At 41.8% G+C, this 17,855-nt stretch overlaps 1 protein-coding gene across 3 annotated transcripts in view; it reads left to right on the top strand.

The window, feature by feature from the left end:
- The window catches only part of VGLL4 (vestigial like family member 4), an 80,280-nt gene that overhangs the window by 52,416 nt on the left and 10,009 nt on the right, over positions 1-17,855 (top strand). For 2 of the 3 annotated variants that reach the window (XM_031609118.2, XM_031609109.2), the window contains one exon: positions 3,470-3,659. In XM_031609118.2, coding sequence (XP_031464978.1) covers positions 3,470-3,659 — 190 coding nt within the window. Of the gene's footprint in view, positions 1-3,469; positions 3,660-3,691; positions 4,161-17,855 lie in introns of those variants that run through there. The other variant, XM_090148072.1, reaches the window with a different exon arrangement.

The following is a 17,855-nucleotide window of genomic DNA, read 5'->3' as shown; positions in this document are numbered from 1 at the left end:
CACACTTGTGAAAACATGACTTTTGCTGTTGTGATGTTTGCATTGCATGGACGTTTCAGTAGGGACTCAGATACTGCTGACTGAACTGCAAGAGAAACAAAAATAATGTTAAAGATCCAACGATCTTGGTGGTGCTTATGTTCAAAAAGAGACATGCTGTTTTTACAAATGTTTCGTTTGCTTGTGTTAGTTTGAATCACTTGCAGTTTAGGCTGCTAAGTGGTTAAAATAAAGAATGTTCTTGCTGACTGCATTAACTTCTGTTGAGTGAGTGTGCTGCAGTGCTGGCATATAGGCAGACACTACGTCACATTGTTATCTGGGTTTTGCTTGTCTGTGTTTTATCGTGTTGCCTAACAGTTTTAATTAAAAAAAAAAAAAAAAAAAAGACTGGTATGAACAGTTGTACATAGAACTATCTGAAAGCAGCAGATCAAGAGTGTCTCACACCAGCTGCTTACTGAAACAAAGGGAAGTATTATGAGAGGCACAATAAATGTGTTTGCTACCCATGCTTTCAGTCGTAGTGCAGACACAAGCCTTCACAGTAATGAATTTTGAAGACTGGAGCTTAGTCTTGGGGAATTTTATAAAACAGAGTTGTTTTATCAGAGTGTTGTCTTGCCAGTTGTGTAGTGTGAGTCTGGTTACCATGGAGTGTGGTCAGCTGGGGGAGACAAATGCAGTCAGCAAACCAGTGCCTTGTGTCATAGGCTCTGCTGTGGTTTCTCCCTCTCTGGTTTAAATTCACATTTGGGAAGGAGTAAAGTGGTGGGGAAAGAAGACACCTTTTATTTAAATATAAAACAGTTTTAACCCTAATCAAAATTATAAGCCGAGTGTGTGCAATTTATCCCTATATACAATGGAGGGATATTTTTCCTCTTAATCTCACCCTATTATCTGGATCTCTGTCTGGCATTGTTCCCTGCCTGCCTGGTGCCTGCTGGGCAGTGGCCACGTGGCTCTGCCTGGAGGAGATGCTTGGTGTCTTCCTGCCTGTCCTGCAGACCGAGAGCGAGCAGCTCCTGCTGCCCCAGTGCCCACCTCTGCCACCTGTCCTCATGAAGCTGAAGCTTTGGCTGAATGACCCTATGGCACAAGACAGAACTGTCAGATATGTGCTGAAGACCATGTTAGTTCACAGTAGGAAAATGCACTATCAAATTCAACAGGCTTTAATTAGAAGCCAACCCTCGCTTTGCTGAATTTCTTTACAATGAGTCTCTACTTCCAACATGAGGCAGCAATAACACTTTTTACCAGGTTTTTGCACTAAAATGAATGTTAGTATATAGACACTGTTGTATATAATAAAATGATATATATATATATATTTTTAATAAAGAAAAAATAGAGATAATTGTGTAGTGTCGGGCACCTGGCTGTTGATTGAGAAAAGGGAAAGATGGAACAATGTCTAGAAATTATCTTTCGTAAACTGCAGTGGGCTTCACGTGAGCTTTCTATGAGTCTGTGAGTTAAAGGGTTCGTGTTTTTGTCAAGAGTTGCTCAGGAGAACTCGGGAGGACTTAGGTGCAGACCTGGAACTTCTTTAATGGAATTTTGAGTCTTCAGAAGTTATCTGAGATACTACAGAGAGAAGAATGATTGCATATGAGTGGGATGAAAGTATCGTGAGCCTGAACTGATGAAAGCTTTATCTCTTGACATTGGTATAAAACTTTTTATCAAAGAGAGAAGTGAGAGAGATTCCTCTCCAAGAGAATGCGGTGTGATGTGGTTTGCTTCTAAAGTTTGCATCAGAACATGATCGATATCTGCTCAAAACATACAGGCTGAGCTAAAAATACAGGAACTGTACTCAGGGGAAGGTTATTTCTGATGAGAGGTCTTTTTGATAGGAGCTCTGTGTGACATTACGGTGGCTGGGGTGGGGGTTTGGGTCCTTTCATACAGGAGGGGTTTGCATTCTGTCTCAGAGCATCTGCAGTAGGGCACAGTTTTTACTATTTAGAGCTGAGATGGAAAGTTCCAATTTAAATCTGGTGCCAGAGTCTTTTATAGAAATCATGACTTGTGGTGTATTATAGGTCAGCGTATATTTGCTAGTTTATATTATGCTGACGAAATTGGCAAAATGCTTATTTTTACTGGTAAACATTCAGGAGGTTTTCTCCTCTCTCCTTCTTTTTCCAACAAAATAGTATTTGTTTTGTGTGGAATTAGGTCAGCGTTTTATAAATCGTCTGCCTCAGCGATGATGTGAAAATGTGTGGTGACACACAAAGATTTCTATTCTCAGCTACTTTCAGGACTGCAGATGAAGTTAACTTTATCCTAATTTTAGTTTTGGAAATTATGGCCACGTAGAAAACAAAATGCTTCTGGCAGCATAGGAAAAATACAACTTTTAAACTCCAGCAGAAGTAGCTGTTTCAGGGATATTGCCAGAATAGGTGACCCTGATTAATTTAGCTCATCCTTAAGCTCCTTTCAAAGCCTGAAAAGCATTTTCTAATGTCTTTAAATCCCTATGACCTGTGGCTGTAAGGATGGTGAGTTCCATAATTGTAGGCAAAATGCAGTGCTGCGCTTCAGGCCCTGTGTTCAGTGAGAGAGTTAATTGAAAGGGGAGAAAAAACTATGGTCATATTTTAATGTATGCACAGTAACATTGTGTGAATGTGTTTCTAAGCAAGCTAATTGTATCATTTCTGGAATTGTTTATACGTAACTCCCACATGCTGTGAGTGGCATTTTCTGTCTTATCAGAAAATACATAGAATTTATAAACTACTGAGTACCACCAGTCTGCCTCCTGGAAAAATGCCTTTCTTAGAATTGAAGTTGTATGATTCTTCTGTTGAAAACATGTACAGTTGTATATTGCAACAAATGTAGTTTAAAAGTATAGAGAAGGACGTTTGCAGACAAACTTACACTTGCAAAAGCAAGTTCCAGTTTTTTCCCTAATTTTTACCTCAATAGTTATATACCAGACAAGCTTGTTTTGGACAGCTTTTTATGAAAAGAATAACTTGAGAATTTCAATGTTTATTCAGCTTTAGATCTTGAATATTTGGCATAGATGTGAACCTGGAATTTATACCACAACCATAAGGAAAGGAACAAAGCATATTTCATTGCAAATAGTCATGCTTTGCAGGATGAGGTAATGAAAGTTCAATGCTGGAATGGCAGCTTGTAAGAAGGAATGCTTCTGAATAAAAATACTGTTAGAAAGATGTGTTAGTTCAACCTTTCAGATCATCTGGGGTGAGTCGACCCCTCTTGTATTACCTTTTCTCAACTGTTGCTCTGTTTGTGCATGAAACTCTAAGGTATGGCTTATAATGCCTTGTTTATCTTATAACCATGTTTGAATGTGCCTTTGCACACCTGACATCTGTTTGGGAATTTTGTCTGCGAGAATTTTTTTTAAAAACACCATGTTCTACCTCATTTTTCCCTGTTGTGTTCATCTTCACTTGTGTTTTTCCTGTAGGTGAAGCAGCTTTAAGAGGTGAGCCCAGAATGCAGTCTCTCCCAGTATCCTCTGCTTTAACCAACCATCGGACAGGCCCTCCTCCGATCAGCCCCAATAAGAGAAAGCTCAGCATGGACCAAGGGGATGATGAGATAGACTGTGAAAATGAACATGTTTCTAAAATGAGTCGAATGTTCAATCCACATCTGTAAGTGTCTTGCTTTTATTACTTCTGTTTCACAGAATGTAGTGCTGTCCTCTTCATCTCTGTACGTGCTAAAATCATACTGTGTCTAAATCTTCCTGGTAGATCTTTCCTTTGTTCCAGATTGCATGAAAATTCTGCACAAAAGCTGATGAGATTAGATGAGCGATGACTTGTTTGGTTTGCATGCAACAAAGCAACAGGAATTAGCTTAACTTTGTAACAAAACACATACACTAACCTTGCAGTTTCTAAAGCACTGTTCATGTGTTCTTTGTAATTTGCTCGTTTCACTTCCCCAGATTCTGAGCAGTCTGTACTCTGGGGGTGGGGAAGCAGGAGGAGCAGAAACAGAAGTGGTTTGCATTTTTCAGAGGCCAGGAGATTGTGAGCCAGCTGCTCTGTAGTCTGCCTTGACAACTGGGCAAGCTGCAGTTGTTGCTAAACATTACTTGGGTGATTGCACTCCAGCTCTGACAGTCAGATGTGGAATTTTTCATACAGGTAAGGTGTTGATGAGCTAGGTGCACGTGTTGGGTAATCATCAAATGCCATTCTTGCTGTGTGCATTCGTAGGAATGCAGGTCTGGTTGGCATGAAGTACAGGCTTAGAGAATTCCTTTCATTCTTGACTGGAGGAAGTGTTTGGAGCAGTTCAGCAGTCCAGGGCAGTCTGATAGCTGAGCGCCGTTCCCTGCTGCCTCAGCTCTTACAGCCTCTGCATTCCTTGCATTCCGCTCTGCTGTGGACTGTTGTGTTCAGTCATAAGATGCGGACTGAGGTATTTATCCTCAAATAAATCACCATAGTGTTAGTCAGAGGCTGGGCCTGTAGTCTGCAGTCTTGGAATTTGTTACGAATCAGGAATCCAGCACTGAAGTAATGCAAAACAATAAAAGCTCACAAGCAGAGGGAGACTTCTCATTTACAACATACCTTCTCTCTCCTAAAAACTTAACTATTTATAGCCTTTCCCTGGCACTGAAAATGGTGGTACTGGAAAGAACCACATGCTCTGTTTCTGTGGCATACATACATGACACGTCTGAAGAATTTTATGGCATTTTTGAATTATTATGTAACTTTGTGGGAAAAGGTGTGATTTGTAAAAATTCATATGCTAGTGATGAAATAAAACACAGCTGGCAGTTACGTACATTACAGCACTTTATACAGTGGAGACTATAAAAATAATGAAGTCTGAACCAACAGACTCACGTGCAACCAGCATTCAAAACTGAAAGATGCAGGCAGTTACTCCACGTGATCCCTTAGACATAGTCTTTTCTAGTATGGTATGTTTTTACTCAGTGCATTCGTTTTGTATGTGAAAGGCAAATCTTCTGCTAGTAAAAAGCACTAGGTTATCTGCCTAGTATTCATGCGATGGGACTTAATCTGTTTCAATTAAAGCTCCTACTGCATATGAATCATGATCTAACATAATGCTTTTTCATTCTAATTTAACAGTTGAAGTGGATTATTCAAACTTTACAGGACTGTCCTAAAATATTTTGGGGATGAGAAATGTACTGTAGAAGTTTGATTTGTTTGCACTGACAAAAAGGCAGTAAATTTGGAGAAAGAAGTATTTTATGGAACACAGTAAACGTGCTCCCACTGTAGTGACTTCTAAAAGTTCTGTTTTGATAATATTCAATTTGGAAAAGCAAATCCATGAGAGATGCCCTTGCTACTGATACAGTGTGACAGCAAATACGTTTCTGTGACTTGGGCTATAGAGGTGTTAGGTTCAGTGCTTGTGTTTTGAGCTTTTCAGGTTTCAGTGCCCTGAACACACAGGAGGAGGTTGCTGGTGATACAAAAATTGTTCAGTTGGTATCACACACATTTTTGCCACACAGCACTGTTTAAATCTCTCCTCCTTTAGCTGAGTGTCTTCAGTTATTCTAACTGACCAGAATGGACAGATCTTGTTCATCTGGAAGTCAGTACTTGGAAGGCAGAAGTCTGTACAACCACAAGCATCTCTTGTTCAGACATCTGGGTCTTTGTGATCATCTTGGTAGAACTGTGAAGCAATTGAATATTCATCCTCTTACCAGCAGCATATTGTGAATGGAAATGTAATTCAACAGGATGAGAATCGGGCACCGTGGTTCATTATAAATGGTAGAACTTTTGTTAGCAATTTGATGTTAACTCTTAGCAGCACTGTGCATCGATGGGAATGAATCCATGTACCTGCTTTGGATATTCTATTAGACATTAAGCAATTCTAGCCTTTTGTTCTGAAACTGAATGCTTTGAGATAATCCTTGCTCAGGTGTAATTCCCAGATGTATCTTTCAGATGAAGTTCATTTAGGGCTGTACTCAGGTACATTTACTTTTGTCGTGAAAAAATACAACTAGTGGAGCAGAGAGGGCTGTGAAGTACAGCGAATCATATGCCCTGGCAATTCTTTCATGCTTCTAAAATTCCTGTGCAAAGAACAAATTTATGAAAGGCTCTGTTTTCAGGGAGATAATTCCCAGCCTTGGGATAAAAAAAAAAAATATACATACCCGAGACCTTGCAGAAACATTTTTAAGATCTTTACTTTATGGCAGTGTGCTGGACTGTCTGTGTACAGCTTCTGTATTTTTGTTGTTGTAGAAACGACACCCACAAACTTCTCACTTGATAAAAACCATACTTCTACCTCGCATCCAAACCTAGGCACTGTAGTATGAAATCCCTTTGTGTGCATTTCACGCTTTCTTGTACATCTCTCAAATACTTTTTATATACTTGCTCAAATACTTAAAATGCATTCACTGAAGCATAGTCTTAAGTAAAATGTACTGAATTTTCTGATGCTCTGTAAAACAGCAGAGAGTTTCTTTGAAGCCTCACGTTGGAACATGCCTTTGTTCTCCTGTGATTTAGAGGAGAGTAATTAGGAACTTGACTGGTAAGGGGCTGGAGCTATACCAGTCTCTCTTAACAAATGAGGTCTCTTTATTGCATTTCCAAGATGTATTTAGCCCTGTATAAAATGATCTGTATCTGGGCATTGTGATGTAGGTGGAGTGCGCACGAAGCGTGTTGTACCTTTAAGCAAAGGTCTCCGGCCTGACCTATGTTATGTGGGTTTCTTGTTTGTCAGGCTGGAGGCATTTTCTCATTTTCACAGTTCAGCTGAAAACAAAGGCCTCCTTATCCTTGCAGGGAGCAATTAAGAGCTGACATCAGCCTTTTCCCAGCAGGCATCATTTCTGCCTTAAGAGTCCTTGCAGGGAACTGAGAAGTCCGATAACAGTTTCTTCTCATGGCATTTTGTTTGCCTAAGAGCAAATCAGATCGGTAAATGCCAAGAGCATAGAAATACTCCTTTTTTAAACTTATTATTATTTTTTTTAGAAGAAATGACACTGGGCTGTTACTGCTGCTCTGATTTTACTAGGAACTAGAAGGAACATAACAGCATTTGGAACAGGGGCGGTGATGGGTAACAGTTTATAGCTGTGGTGTGGTGATTTTAAAAATAGTTTGCATGCTAGCAAATTGTGGTATAATCACTGTGCTTACAGTTAGAGAGAATGTATGACACGGGCATCTTCAAAAGCATTCAGATTTTGTGTCAGTGGTAAAGTTGTACACGAAACTGTCTGTTTGGATTTCCAGTGGAAGAAAGCTAGTACTTCTTCTTTGCTTGTAGAGCGTATCAGGCAGAAAGACTGTGTTGTGATACAGTACTGTGAACAGAGCACTTTCCTCTTTGTCTCTTGGCACAAATTCCTGTATGGCTTGGTGGCATTAGGATTGCAATGAATGTTAATTTCTGTATGAAAACTAGTGCACTACGAAGATTAGCACACATTGGGTATACGTAGAAGAATTACGATCTCTTGATTTGCACAATATGTGGTTCAGATTTTTCTTGTAGTAAAAAAAAATGATAGAAAAAAACTGATAGAACAGTGGACATTCGGGAAAATGTATTTACTGTGGAAAGGTGTTCAGACACACAGGGGAACGGGTTCAGAGGGTGCCTGGTGCTCCATGCCAGTCAGCACTGAAGAGGCATTTGGATAATGCTCTCGATAACGTAATAGAGCAGTTGGTTAGCTGTGCAGCAGCCAGGCAGCTGGTCCTGATGATCTCTGAAGGTCCCATCTAACTGAGCTATCCAGTGGAGTTTGCTCACTTTAGTTAACACTGCGGTAGAAGTTACGTTGGCACTACTTTTTTAAAATCCCTTTTAAGCTGTCCTGAAAGTTATCTGCATTTGAAAGTCATAGAACAATTTAGGTTTGGTCCTGGGAAATCATTTCATTCAATCCCTGATACAAGTTGGGTCAGCTGTGTTCTCTACAAGCCTGCAGTCGCTCTAGGCAAAGAATTGAGTGAGGTCTGAAGTAATCAACCAACCATATTCCTTATTAGAGGAATAGACCCCATCACCTTCTTCCCTGCTATTCTGGCATTCTCAGGCAGAGGATACAAGGTTGAAATGGTCTGTAGAGAATCAGATCCCTGTTGTGGCAGGGGCTGGCTGTGGATCCAAGCAAGGCTTGAAGATTTAGAACTGGGCTGTAGAGGTAGTGTGGGAGTTTTCAGAAAAGTTTTTTGCTCTTAACTGCCTTTTTTGTTCCAGGCTTTATGGGATATTAAGACATGTGCTTATGCTGTCATTGTATTGTGACAAATGAGAATAGAAAAAAAACAACCCACACACAACTCTGAACACCCAGTGCCTCACATTTGCTTGCAGGAGTCCTCCTAACATGAATGTGCCTTTGAAGTATTTGCAGTTAACCTGGTGTTTGCCAAGAGATTCTGCTGAAGCTGAAGGTCTCTGCATTCCTACTGGCATTGGCACATTGTGGCTCTGATTGGTCACAGCAGACAAAGGATTACATAGCAGCTTTCAAATTGTTTTTCCACAAGTTTACATCTGTCTCTCTCTTTTTCTTTTTTTTTTTTTTTTTGGTTTCTCCTTGAATGATAAACCAAAATTAGTCAGATATATTTTCTCAAATATTAATGGAGATCGCTCCATTCATTCTTCTTAAATTGTTTCCAACAAATGTACATTAAATGAAACCTTTAGTGAGTCTCAGTGTGTCTGAGTTAATATTTAACACTGAGGTTTGCAAATGTTCTGAAGGGGGGAGCTTCAGAAAAGAAAAGATTCAAATCCCGTTCAGCTCAGGAGGCCATAGCCAAGCACATGTGCAGTGCTTGTTACGGGCAGCTTTGGGTTTGGAATTGGATTAAGAGCATTTTGATTGTGCACAGAAAGATCAGATCTGCCAAAATTTGGTTGTATGTGAAAGTACTTGGAAAAACCAGGCAGTGTTAGGGCTGTCCACTTGCGAAGAGGAAGATTTTGTTAGCTAGGTCCAGACTTGTTCCTGACTTCCCTTCTTGTGGTGAAGAGGCATAAAACCTCCATGGACGTGGACGTGCCCATGAAGCCTCCTGGCTGCGATGGGTGCGTGGTGCTGTGCCAACACTTGGCAGCGTGCACAGCACTGAGCCTGCTGCTGCCCTGTCAGCCCAGGGGGCCTTTCTTCATTCTCACTAATGGGAAATTCTGCATTGCACAAGTTACATAACTGCACCGGGGTGAAATTCTGCGCTGGTCCAAAAGCCCGATACCACAAGAGGTAAAAAGAGCCGGTACTGCTGACAGACATCCCCTAGCTGTGTATCCCAGCCATATGGAAACAGGGGCTTAATCTCACCTCTTTTATTTAACCATTTTCCCAGATGTTTCCTGCAGTTTGACAGATGTGCCATTTACTAGAAAGTTGTGCTCTTGAGAATTAGAGTGTTATGGACACGGTTGCTATAGACAATGACTCTGTAAGGGTAAGACTTGGACTCAAATATTACATTAATTTCTAGTTGAACAAGTGCGTTTTTTTTTTTTTTTTTTTCCCCCGGACTGAAAGCGCAGGGCCGCACGGTCTCCTTTCATTTTCTCTCCCTCTGTACCGCGCCACAAAAAGGCGCTCCGGCTTTAACCCGTTCTCTCGGCGCTGCCTCCCGGGCTCCGGCAGCGCCCCGAGCGGAGCCGCCGGCTGCCCGGCGGGGACTCTTATCGTGACGGGGCGCCGCGCTCCGCGCCGCAGCCGCTCGCCAAGTCCGTGAGGCCCCGGGCGGGCTGCGGGAGGACGCGGCCGCCTTCGCGCGCCCTGGCAATGATTACCCTGAGCTTCGTAGCGGGCCTCGCACGGCGGCCCCGCGCCGCCGCCTCCCGCCCCCGTGGCGGCCCCCGTCGGTCAGGGGGAGCCGGGAGGAGAGGAGAGGAGAGGGCAGGGCTCGGCCGTGTGGGCGCTTCCCGTGTTGGAAAACGCTGCCGCTCTGCTCGGTGCGAACGGAGCGGTGCTTTGCGTTTCTTACATAACTCGTCCGGCGCTGTAAACAAGCGGTGCCGCTCTCAGCTCTGCAGGATTTCTCATTCACGTTGTAAATAGTGTTCGTGCACTGCGGTGCAACGTGCCGTGCTGCCAGCCGGGCGCTGGAGCTGTGCTGTGTTGTGCTGTGCTGTGCTGTGCTGCGCTGCGCTTCCCGGCACGGCTGGGAGCAGGGATGGGAGCATCTCCGCAGCCATGAGAAAACCTTTCCAAAACACCCGGGAGAAGCGCACAGTGCACAGCACGGAGCAGTCGCATCGGGCAGTGCAGGTTTGTGCCTGTGCTCCCACGGCCCGGCCATCAGAAGCCGTGCAGCCATGTGCCCCAGTGCGCGGCCGTGGGACGGTGCTGGTGGGAGCCCTGAGCCCCGCTGCCGCAGCCTTCGCATAATAACGTTTGCTGACCGTCAGTCAGTCCTGTAAGCAGCGTGGAAACACAAACCCTGAACGCTTTTCCTTGTCCTTTGTGTTGTAACTAAAGCCTCCCTTAAGCCGGAAGTGAGATGCTGCTGTTGGTGGTGGGATCCGACAGCTTTAACTCCAACACGGAGCACCTGACGCTGCTGGGTGCTGGTTTGCTTATCGGTCTCTCACTGTATTGCTGTGAACAGCTGTGCAAAATGCAATGAAGCCGTTAGCATCCCTATAGTGCTTCCAGAGATTGCCATAATTCAGGTTTTATTAGCAATTATAAACGGTTTCAATAAAGGTTTAATGAAATGTGTATTGCTTTTATAAGACAGCCAGTGAAAAATATCTTTAAAAAATTTATTTATTTAAACACTGTTCTTACTCTAAAGGTGCGAAGACTGTTTTGTGAGTATTTCTCAAGTCTCTCGAAATGAATGAATGCACTTTTTCAGCTTTCCCCGCTTTGCATCTGCTAACATTACATTGCCTGTCTGATGGATAGGGACCGTAATTTCTAGGCATTAATGATCCCAGGCCCTTTTCCGTCTTTAAGGATTGTTAAAGCTGAAAAACAAATCTCTGTCATTCCACCTCCTACTGATCTGACACAGTTAATTCCAGCAGTGTGACTTCATTTGCAGAGTGGCTTGTGTTGTTCAAGCTTTTCCTAAATAATTTTTCCGTTCTTATGTTGTTGACATCTTTTACTACGCACAGAATCTATTTGGAGGAAATGATTAATCCGTTCCTCTATGCTGAGCATACCTGTTGCAGTCTTTTGTGATTGAGCTAAATAATATCCCGTCAACTTTTGCAAATTGGGGGTTCTTAGATTGATTTCAGCTGGTTCTTCCTAATTTTTGCAAGACTAGTTGCATGACACGTGGTAAGTGATGAATGAAAGTAATTTTTGTAAATCAAAAAGCAGAAAGTATTGTAAGGAACTACCAGAAAATACCGTAAGAAAATGTAACTGCCCTTTTTTATTTCCTCTAACAGTTCTGCAGTTTCACCATTGAGTTTCAACACCACCAAGTTTTTCCAGAGCCTGCAGAACAGACTGATGTACCCTGGCAACATTGAGCACACATGTATGTGGCTAATCTTGTTGCACTAGGGCATGACCCACTGCTGTGTGTATTTGATATGCAAGCTTTCTCCTGACGTTGGCCCACGGTTTTCTCTATGTGATCATAAATAGTTTTTACAGTATTTTCCAGTGACTCAGTACAAAAGGTTTGTTGCATGTTCCAAGTTCGACATCAAAAGGATGTTAACATGGCTGAACTGTAAAAGCTGCACGTGACCCAGCACATGAATGGGTAGAATGTAAGAGGAATTGCCTGCCAAAAGTTCTTGGGTGGTGGGCATTGCAGTTGGGCACCAATTAATCGTTTTATAGCTCTCTCTGAATTTTTGCAGTTAGCCTTCTCTTTTCCTGGAAGCCTCTTCACTCTTGCTTTTCCTATCACATATTCCTTCCTGCTTGTTAGAAACTTCAGGAAAATTTGGAGTGTCTCTGCAACCTCATGTTTTATCTTTTTTTTTTTTTCTGGATGCTTTTCCTCTCCAAGCAATTTGGAGTTCCTTATGAACATGGAACAGTTCAGGCTTCTATGCAGCTCCTTCTACTTTCTGTTCCAGCAGTGACTTCCCTTTCTTGCTCATGGTGTGTTCATCTCCGTACATGCAGCAGTGTGGTTTGCACTCCAGATGTGAACAGTGGCTGGCTCCCCTCTCACCAGCTTCATTTGGCTCTCTGAATGTGATTATTGTGCCTTCAAGCACCCCTGTACTATGGTACCTCTGCATCATTTGCTTTTCAGCCAGAAACAAAACCTTATTTCTAGGCTATGGCTGGAACCCTAGCATTAAGTTTCAGCATTGATCTGTATGAGTTTTGCAGTTCTGCTGCAACTATCTTTTTTTTTTTTTTTTTTTTTAATAAAAAACGGTACTCTGTAGTAGCTGTGTCTTCTAAAGACAGAGTGATCCTCAGTGGGGCCTTTTTCAGCATCTGCAGCATTCACATCTTCTGCCTTTTGGCTTTCACAGTTGGCAGAAATAGTTCTCCCCGTCACGTTTTTCTGGTAGCGTTGTGCAGCTTGGTGGAGGACACTGCAGCTGCTCTGTTGTTCTGTGAGTTTTGGGGAAGTGGAGCTATCAGGTAAATCCTGAAGGTTTGGTTACTTTTTTCTCTCTCCCAAGAACTGTGCAGTTCTTGTCATGCTGTCACACAGTAAGGAGAACAGGAACCCCTGGGATGTGCTGTTCAGGGTAATGGACCAGCATGTTTTTTCTCTTCTGGCTGTTGAGTTGGCTGGATGTTCTTTGTCTCCAATCCCTGAAAACTCAGAGCTGATGAGAGCTTTTGTCAGCGGTTGTTTTCCACCTAAATGCCAAAGTTTAACAGAACGTTGAGGAGATGAAACGAACTTATGTTTATGGCAGGGGGGTTGGAGATTCGTGATCCTTGAGGTCCCTTCCAACCCTGGCAATTCTGTGATTCTGTGATTCTGTGATTTACACTCCTGGAATCATAGCCACAATGGGGCATTTTAGGAAACTTTTACAATTACTGCCATGTTCTGTTATATTCGGCCACTTGTTATTGTGGTAATAATGAAATGCTGGAAGTTTCTTCTATTGTTCCACTTTATCAGGCAGGGTTGTTTTGGGTTTTTTTTTTGGTTTTTTTGAACAGTCCAATTCATATTTATTGTTACTTCAGAGAATGAATGAGATCACTTACTAGTTTAGGCCTTTTGCATATTTATTGTATGCTAAAATTTGCCAATTACATCTCAGGTATAACCTCACATAACACCTCTTCAAAACTTCTGATTCTTCAAAATAATCAATTGGGTATGGCATCAGAAGCTTACTTGTTTTGTTTGGGAGTTTGGGAGGTGGGAAGTACAGGCAGAGCAGAGGATTTGTGGGTGAGGAGACACTTTTTTGTAAATATTGAATTAAGGAAACAGATAACTGCACACTGTACCTATGTTAGTAAGGTGAAGTGGTTATCATTTCTTGCTTGGATGTGCATGCATGCACTCCAGCAGTGGCATCATTTTTCATTTAATAAACCCCAGAGTTTGACTTCTGTATGTAAGGAATGGTTTGCAGTATAAAGCAGTGGTACCTTTCACAGTGACTGTCTGTGTATGGAGCAAAGCTGACCAAACACCAACTAATAAATAAATAATCCTGTGAGAAAAGTAGGATCTGAAATCGTGTTTAATGGATTTTACTGTATATTAGATCTAGGTTTCAGTTTTGTGGGTTTGGCTTTTGACTGAGGTCTTACATCATGCGGTTCTCCTGCATTCTTTCATCCTTGTGAACACAAACCTTCAAGAAGGGAAGCTTTTCTGTATCTGAATGCTTTGCATGCTGCAGGCAGGCACTAATGGGACAGCTTATTATTAATTTCTTTTTTACTCTGAGATTTCTTCTCCTGGTTGATTACACTTGGCAGTAACTATTCAGTCCAGTTTTAACTCTTAAAGTCTTGTTTTAGTGAAGATAAATTTAGAAAGTATGACCTATGTAAGGTTACATCCTATTTCTTGTTAATATTATTTCAGTGGTTTTATTGTAAATTCTCAGAGGGTTTTCCACTGGTTGTAGCACTGAGCTGGAAAAAAAATAGTGAATTGATTTATTATTATTATTATTTTTAATGGCAGGGAATTGCAGAATGCTGACTACAGGGGGTGGAGAGAGCAGAGGAAAGAGCTCGGGTTGGTGCATGCATACTTCTGATTCCTACAGAACTCGTGTAAATATGGTGCTTAACTCTCCAAACTGAGCATGATGCTCAAGTTGAAAAATTCAGCACAACAAAAGCTCTTGTCTGGGAAGAGTGATGTTTAATTATAGGTGGCTAGAGAAGCTTTGAGGCAGGGCTTGAAATCCTGGATGCCTTTGCTGAGTTGTTTGTAGCCTGGGGTGGAAGGTGAAAACATAGCGACCTGCTTCTTCCCTTGGTTATACACACCTGGATGGCGAAAGAGATGAGGATTTGCTGGCTGCAGGCCTTGGTTACAGGAGAACTGCTGCTCTGGAGGACTCTGTCAGCCCCAGCTGATCTCCACAGCCACGCCAGGAGGTAGGGCAGCTGCTGCAGGTGCTTGAAGGGCAACAATAGGATGCCCTAGGCCTGTCTGTGTTATCAGTGCGTTGGGCAGAACAAGATTTTCAGGGAGCCCAAGAGGCTTCCTGGAGTCGGGGGTACAGACAACATTTCAATAGCAGCAGTGGCAAAAAAGGGAAGTGTCCTCCATCTTTGTCAGGATAGATTTCATCACCGTGCAGAATATACTGTTCCATATCTTTTTCAATCCATTTGTACATCACTCCTTTCACGTGTACATCTCTAATAGCATCAGATATATCCTTGTAAAGATGGACCTGGTTATATCGGCCCTCCAGATTCTCGGGAGGAAATGGTTCTTGCAAAACAGTAATCTCTTGCAAAATGCCTACTTGGAAGCCTTTGGGGATGCCATAAAAGGAAAAGGCTACTAAGAGAATGGGATGGAAACACGTGGTTAGGTGGCAGCCTTTCACAGTAGACCCGAAGAGCGTTTTGGGTTGTGTGGTCTATTTGCTCGTGTTATGAATGCTTCAGATAACTGGCTGACGCTCAGTGAGCAAACTGCTAGCTAGTATCTTCAGGGTTTGTTTGTTTTTAGGGAATTCAGATTGCTTAAAAATCCTGAGTAAGGGCCACTTAGGATTTGTCCCCCCTGGGTCATTCATTATGTTTTTAAAGTCTTCTTACATTCTTGCGTGTCTACCTCACAACAACAGGGTTAATGCACGTAAACAGAGCTTTTGTGGGAAGTGATCCCCGTGGTGTGAAGAGGATACTTGCGATCAGTGGGTTACAAATCCTGAAGTAGTCTTGAACAAAAGCAGCTGTCATTTTTCAAGCTGAAATATTTGTGAATAAGTACAGTAGGAGACGTCAAAAAAGGAGTGTTATGAAGGATGCGGAAAATATTAGTTTGAACTAAGTTACACAAATGAAATAGCTTACAGTTGGCAATATTATATATTGTGTTAGTATAAGGAAAACCATCTCACGTGGATACTTGTTCTTTCTGCAAGTAAAAACGCTCCTACAGTACAACCATTTCAAGTTAGAGCTCTGCTGCTGCCAAAGGGAGTGTGAAACGTCTGTGATTTCTTCACTTGGAGGTACAGTAATACTTTTGGCATCTGTTCCTTTAGAATCTAAGGGCTGGAAGTGAGTGTAAGCAAAACTGTCCCCTTTCGGTGGGCCTCTTTTTTTTTTTTTTTTTTTTCTTTTCCTGAAGCAATTGGCAGCGTTAGGCGGTTCCTGTAGGATGAGTGTGAATTACCACCACTTTGTGCCAGTGAACAGAACAGCTGCGTTTAAAGGTTGTACAAAAGACTGTCAGAACAGTGCGTTTTAGCTACCTTTGAACGACTTCCTGCTGAAGGCTGAAACGTTGCTTTCAATTAACAAACACTGAGAACCAAACTGCAGCAGACTTCCAGCTAACAGTCAGGATGTGTGTGGTTTTGGTATGACATCCATCTGAGCACATGATGCTTGGTAAGTGCCGGAGCCTCGGTTATGATTCACTGGGGAGAAACATGGAAAACAATGTCTGTTTTTTAAGTGCTGGAGAAATGAATTTAAGATTGGAGTCATGTATAATTTTGCTCAAATAAACCTGCAAGTAGCAAAGGGGATTGTGAGGGAGCTGTGTAACGCTGAGCCAACATCTCCTCACTGCCTGGGGGTGCCCAGGCTCTCACTGATGCCAATGGCTGTTCTCCAAACCACTGGAGATGCTCTGGTGTATTCACCTCTGAAGATGGATTCCAGGGTTTTACCTGTGGAGATGTTTAAGACAAAATGGAGTTGGGGGGATGATACAGCAGTTTGGACAGCTGGTTTAACTTGTAGTGCATACTTTATAATTATTTGTCAAACGTGGATCCACCTGTGGAATTTTACCTCCTTACCTTTAAATAGGAGATGCCACTTGCTCAGCACATGGGGCATTTTGAAACTGATTCGCTTTTATAACAGTCTTGAAGCACATGCAGTGTTTTGGTTGCCCCTTCAAACAAAGCATCTAATAGCAGAACAAGAACAGAACAGTTTTCCAAAACAGAATTGTCATAGCTGTACTTGGAAGGAAAATAGACAAAATATCTTAATGAAATATTTACATTGCATTCTGTTTTCACAGAAGTTAATAAAATAATAGTTTTCATACTGTTCCTGTGGTCTGGCTTTTTAGCAAGAACAGAACTATTTCTAATTTACAAATTGCCTGCATCTTGTATAGATAGGAAGTGCAAATTTAAGTACATTTTTCAGATTAATTCCCTCAATAATAGTAATAAAAAAGGGAAAACTTTCAGTTGCATAAAGGCATTTCTAACACAAAATTACTTTTCAAATTACATTGCTTAACTGTTGAATTAATGAATACTCTGTGCATACGTATTTTTATGTACAATTGTTTTACAAGTGGAGTCAGATGTCTGCAGGGTTTGCTATTTATATTTAAATAGGAGGGACTCAGAAGCGCCGGGCTATTTTCACAAGGGCAGAGCTATCATGTTACTACACAGTGCTGCAAAACCGTGAGCTGGGCTCACAGAAATTAATACCTGATGTGAAAGTCGATGCTGCAGTTATTTGCCTTTATTTTGCCAGGACTATTTGTTTTAAGGTGTATGAATTGAGAGGATTTTTGAAGAGCAGGGTATATATAAATTGTTCCCTGTCCGGAAGAGCTGTTGTTCTAATTTAGGAAAAGGGAGTTATTTGCCTACAGAAAGGGCTGGGTTTGGTCTGCAGAGGTTACTGAGATAACTCGGTAATTTTAGGTATCTTTGGGAAGCTGTGCTCTACTTCCTGCCTTCAGACTCCTCTTTCCCAGTTTCTTCATCCCTTTCTCTTCAAAAATCTTTGCAGAAAAGTTCATTTGTTTTGGCAAAACTACCCGTTCACCAACATTTAGGGCTGTGACTGCTTGTTTAATGTGGGGAGTGAAATATTGTGCAAAATGATAAATGTATTAAGCTTGGAAATTCCAGTAGGTTTGTTCATCAGCAGTGCTTGACAGCCTCCCCCTCCCCCCGGCTATAAATGCAGCATGAAGAAGTTGAAATCCCAGTTCTAAGAGAGAGAAAAAAACCCAACAAACCAAAACAAAAAGCCAACCCCCCAAACCTGGTGTAGCTACATTTTTTCTGAACAGGGATTTATTTATTTTGTTTTAATTTGAAGCAGTAGCGAAAAGTAGGAATCTACTCTAGCTGTATTCGTTTTTTTTAATCTCCAAATTGTTGTTTAAATCACAATAGACAAGTGATACTTAGTTGAACAGTGAGATTTTGACTTGTGAATACTAAAGATGTTG

This window comes from Phasianus colchicus, chromosome 11 (assembly GCF_987193195.1).
Source record: "Phasianus colchicus chromosome 11, bPhaCol1.hap1.1, whole genome shotgun sequence".
Lineage (NCBI taxonomy): Eukaryota > Metazoa > Chordata > Aves > Galliformes > Phasianidae > Phasianus > Phasianus colchicus.
This window is presented reverse-complemented; position numbering and strand designations above follow the sequence as displayed.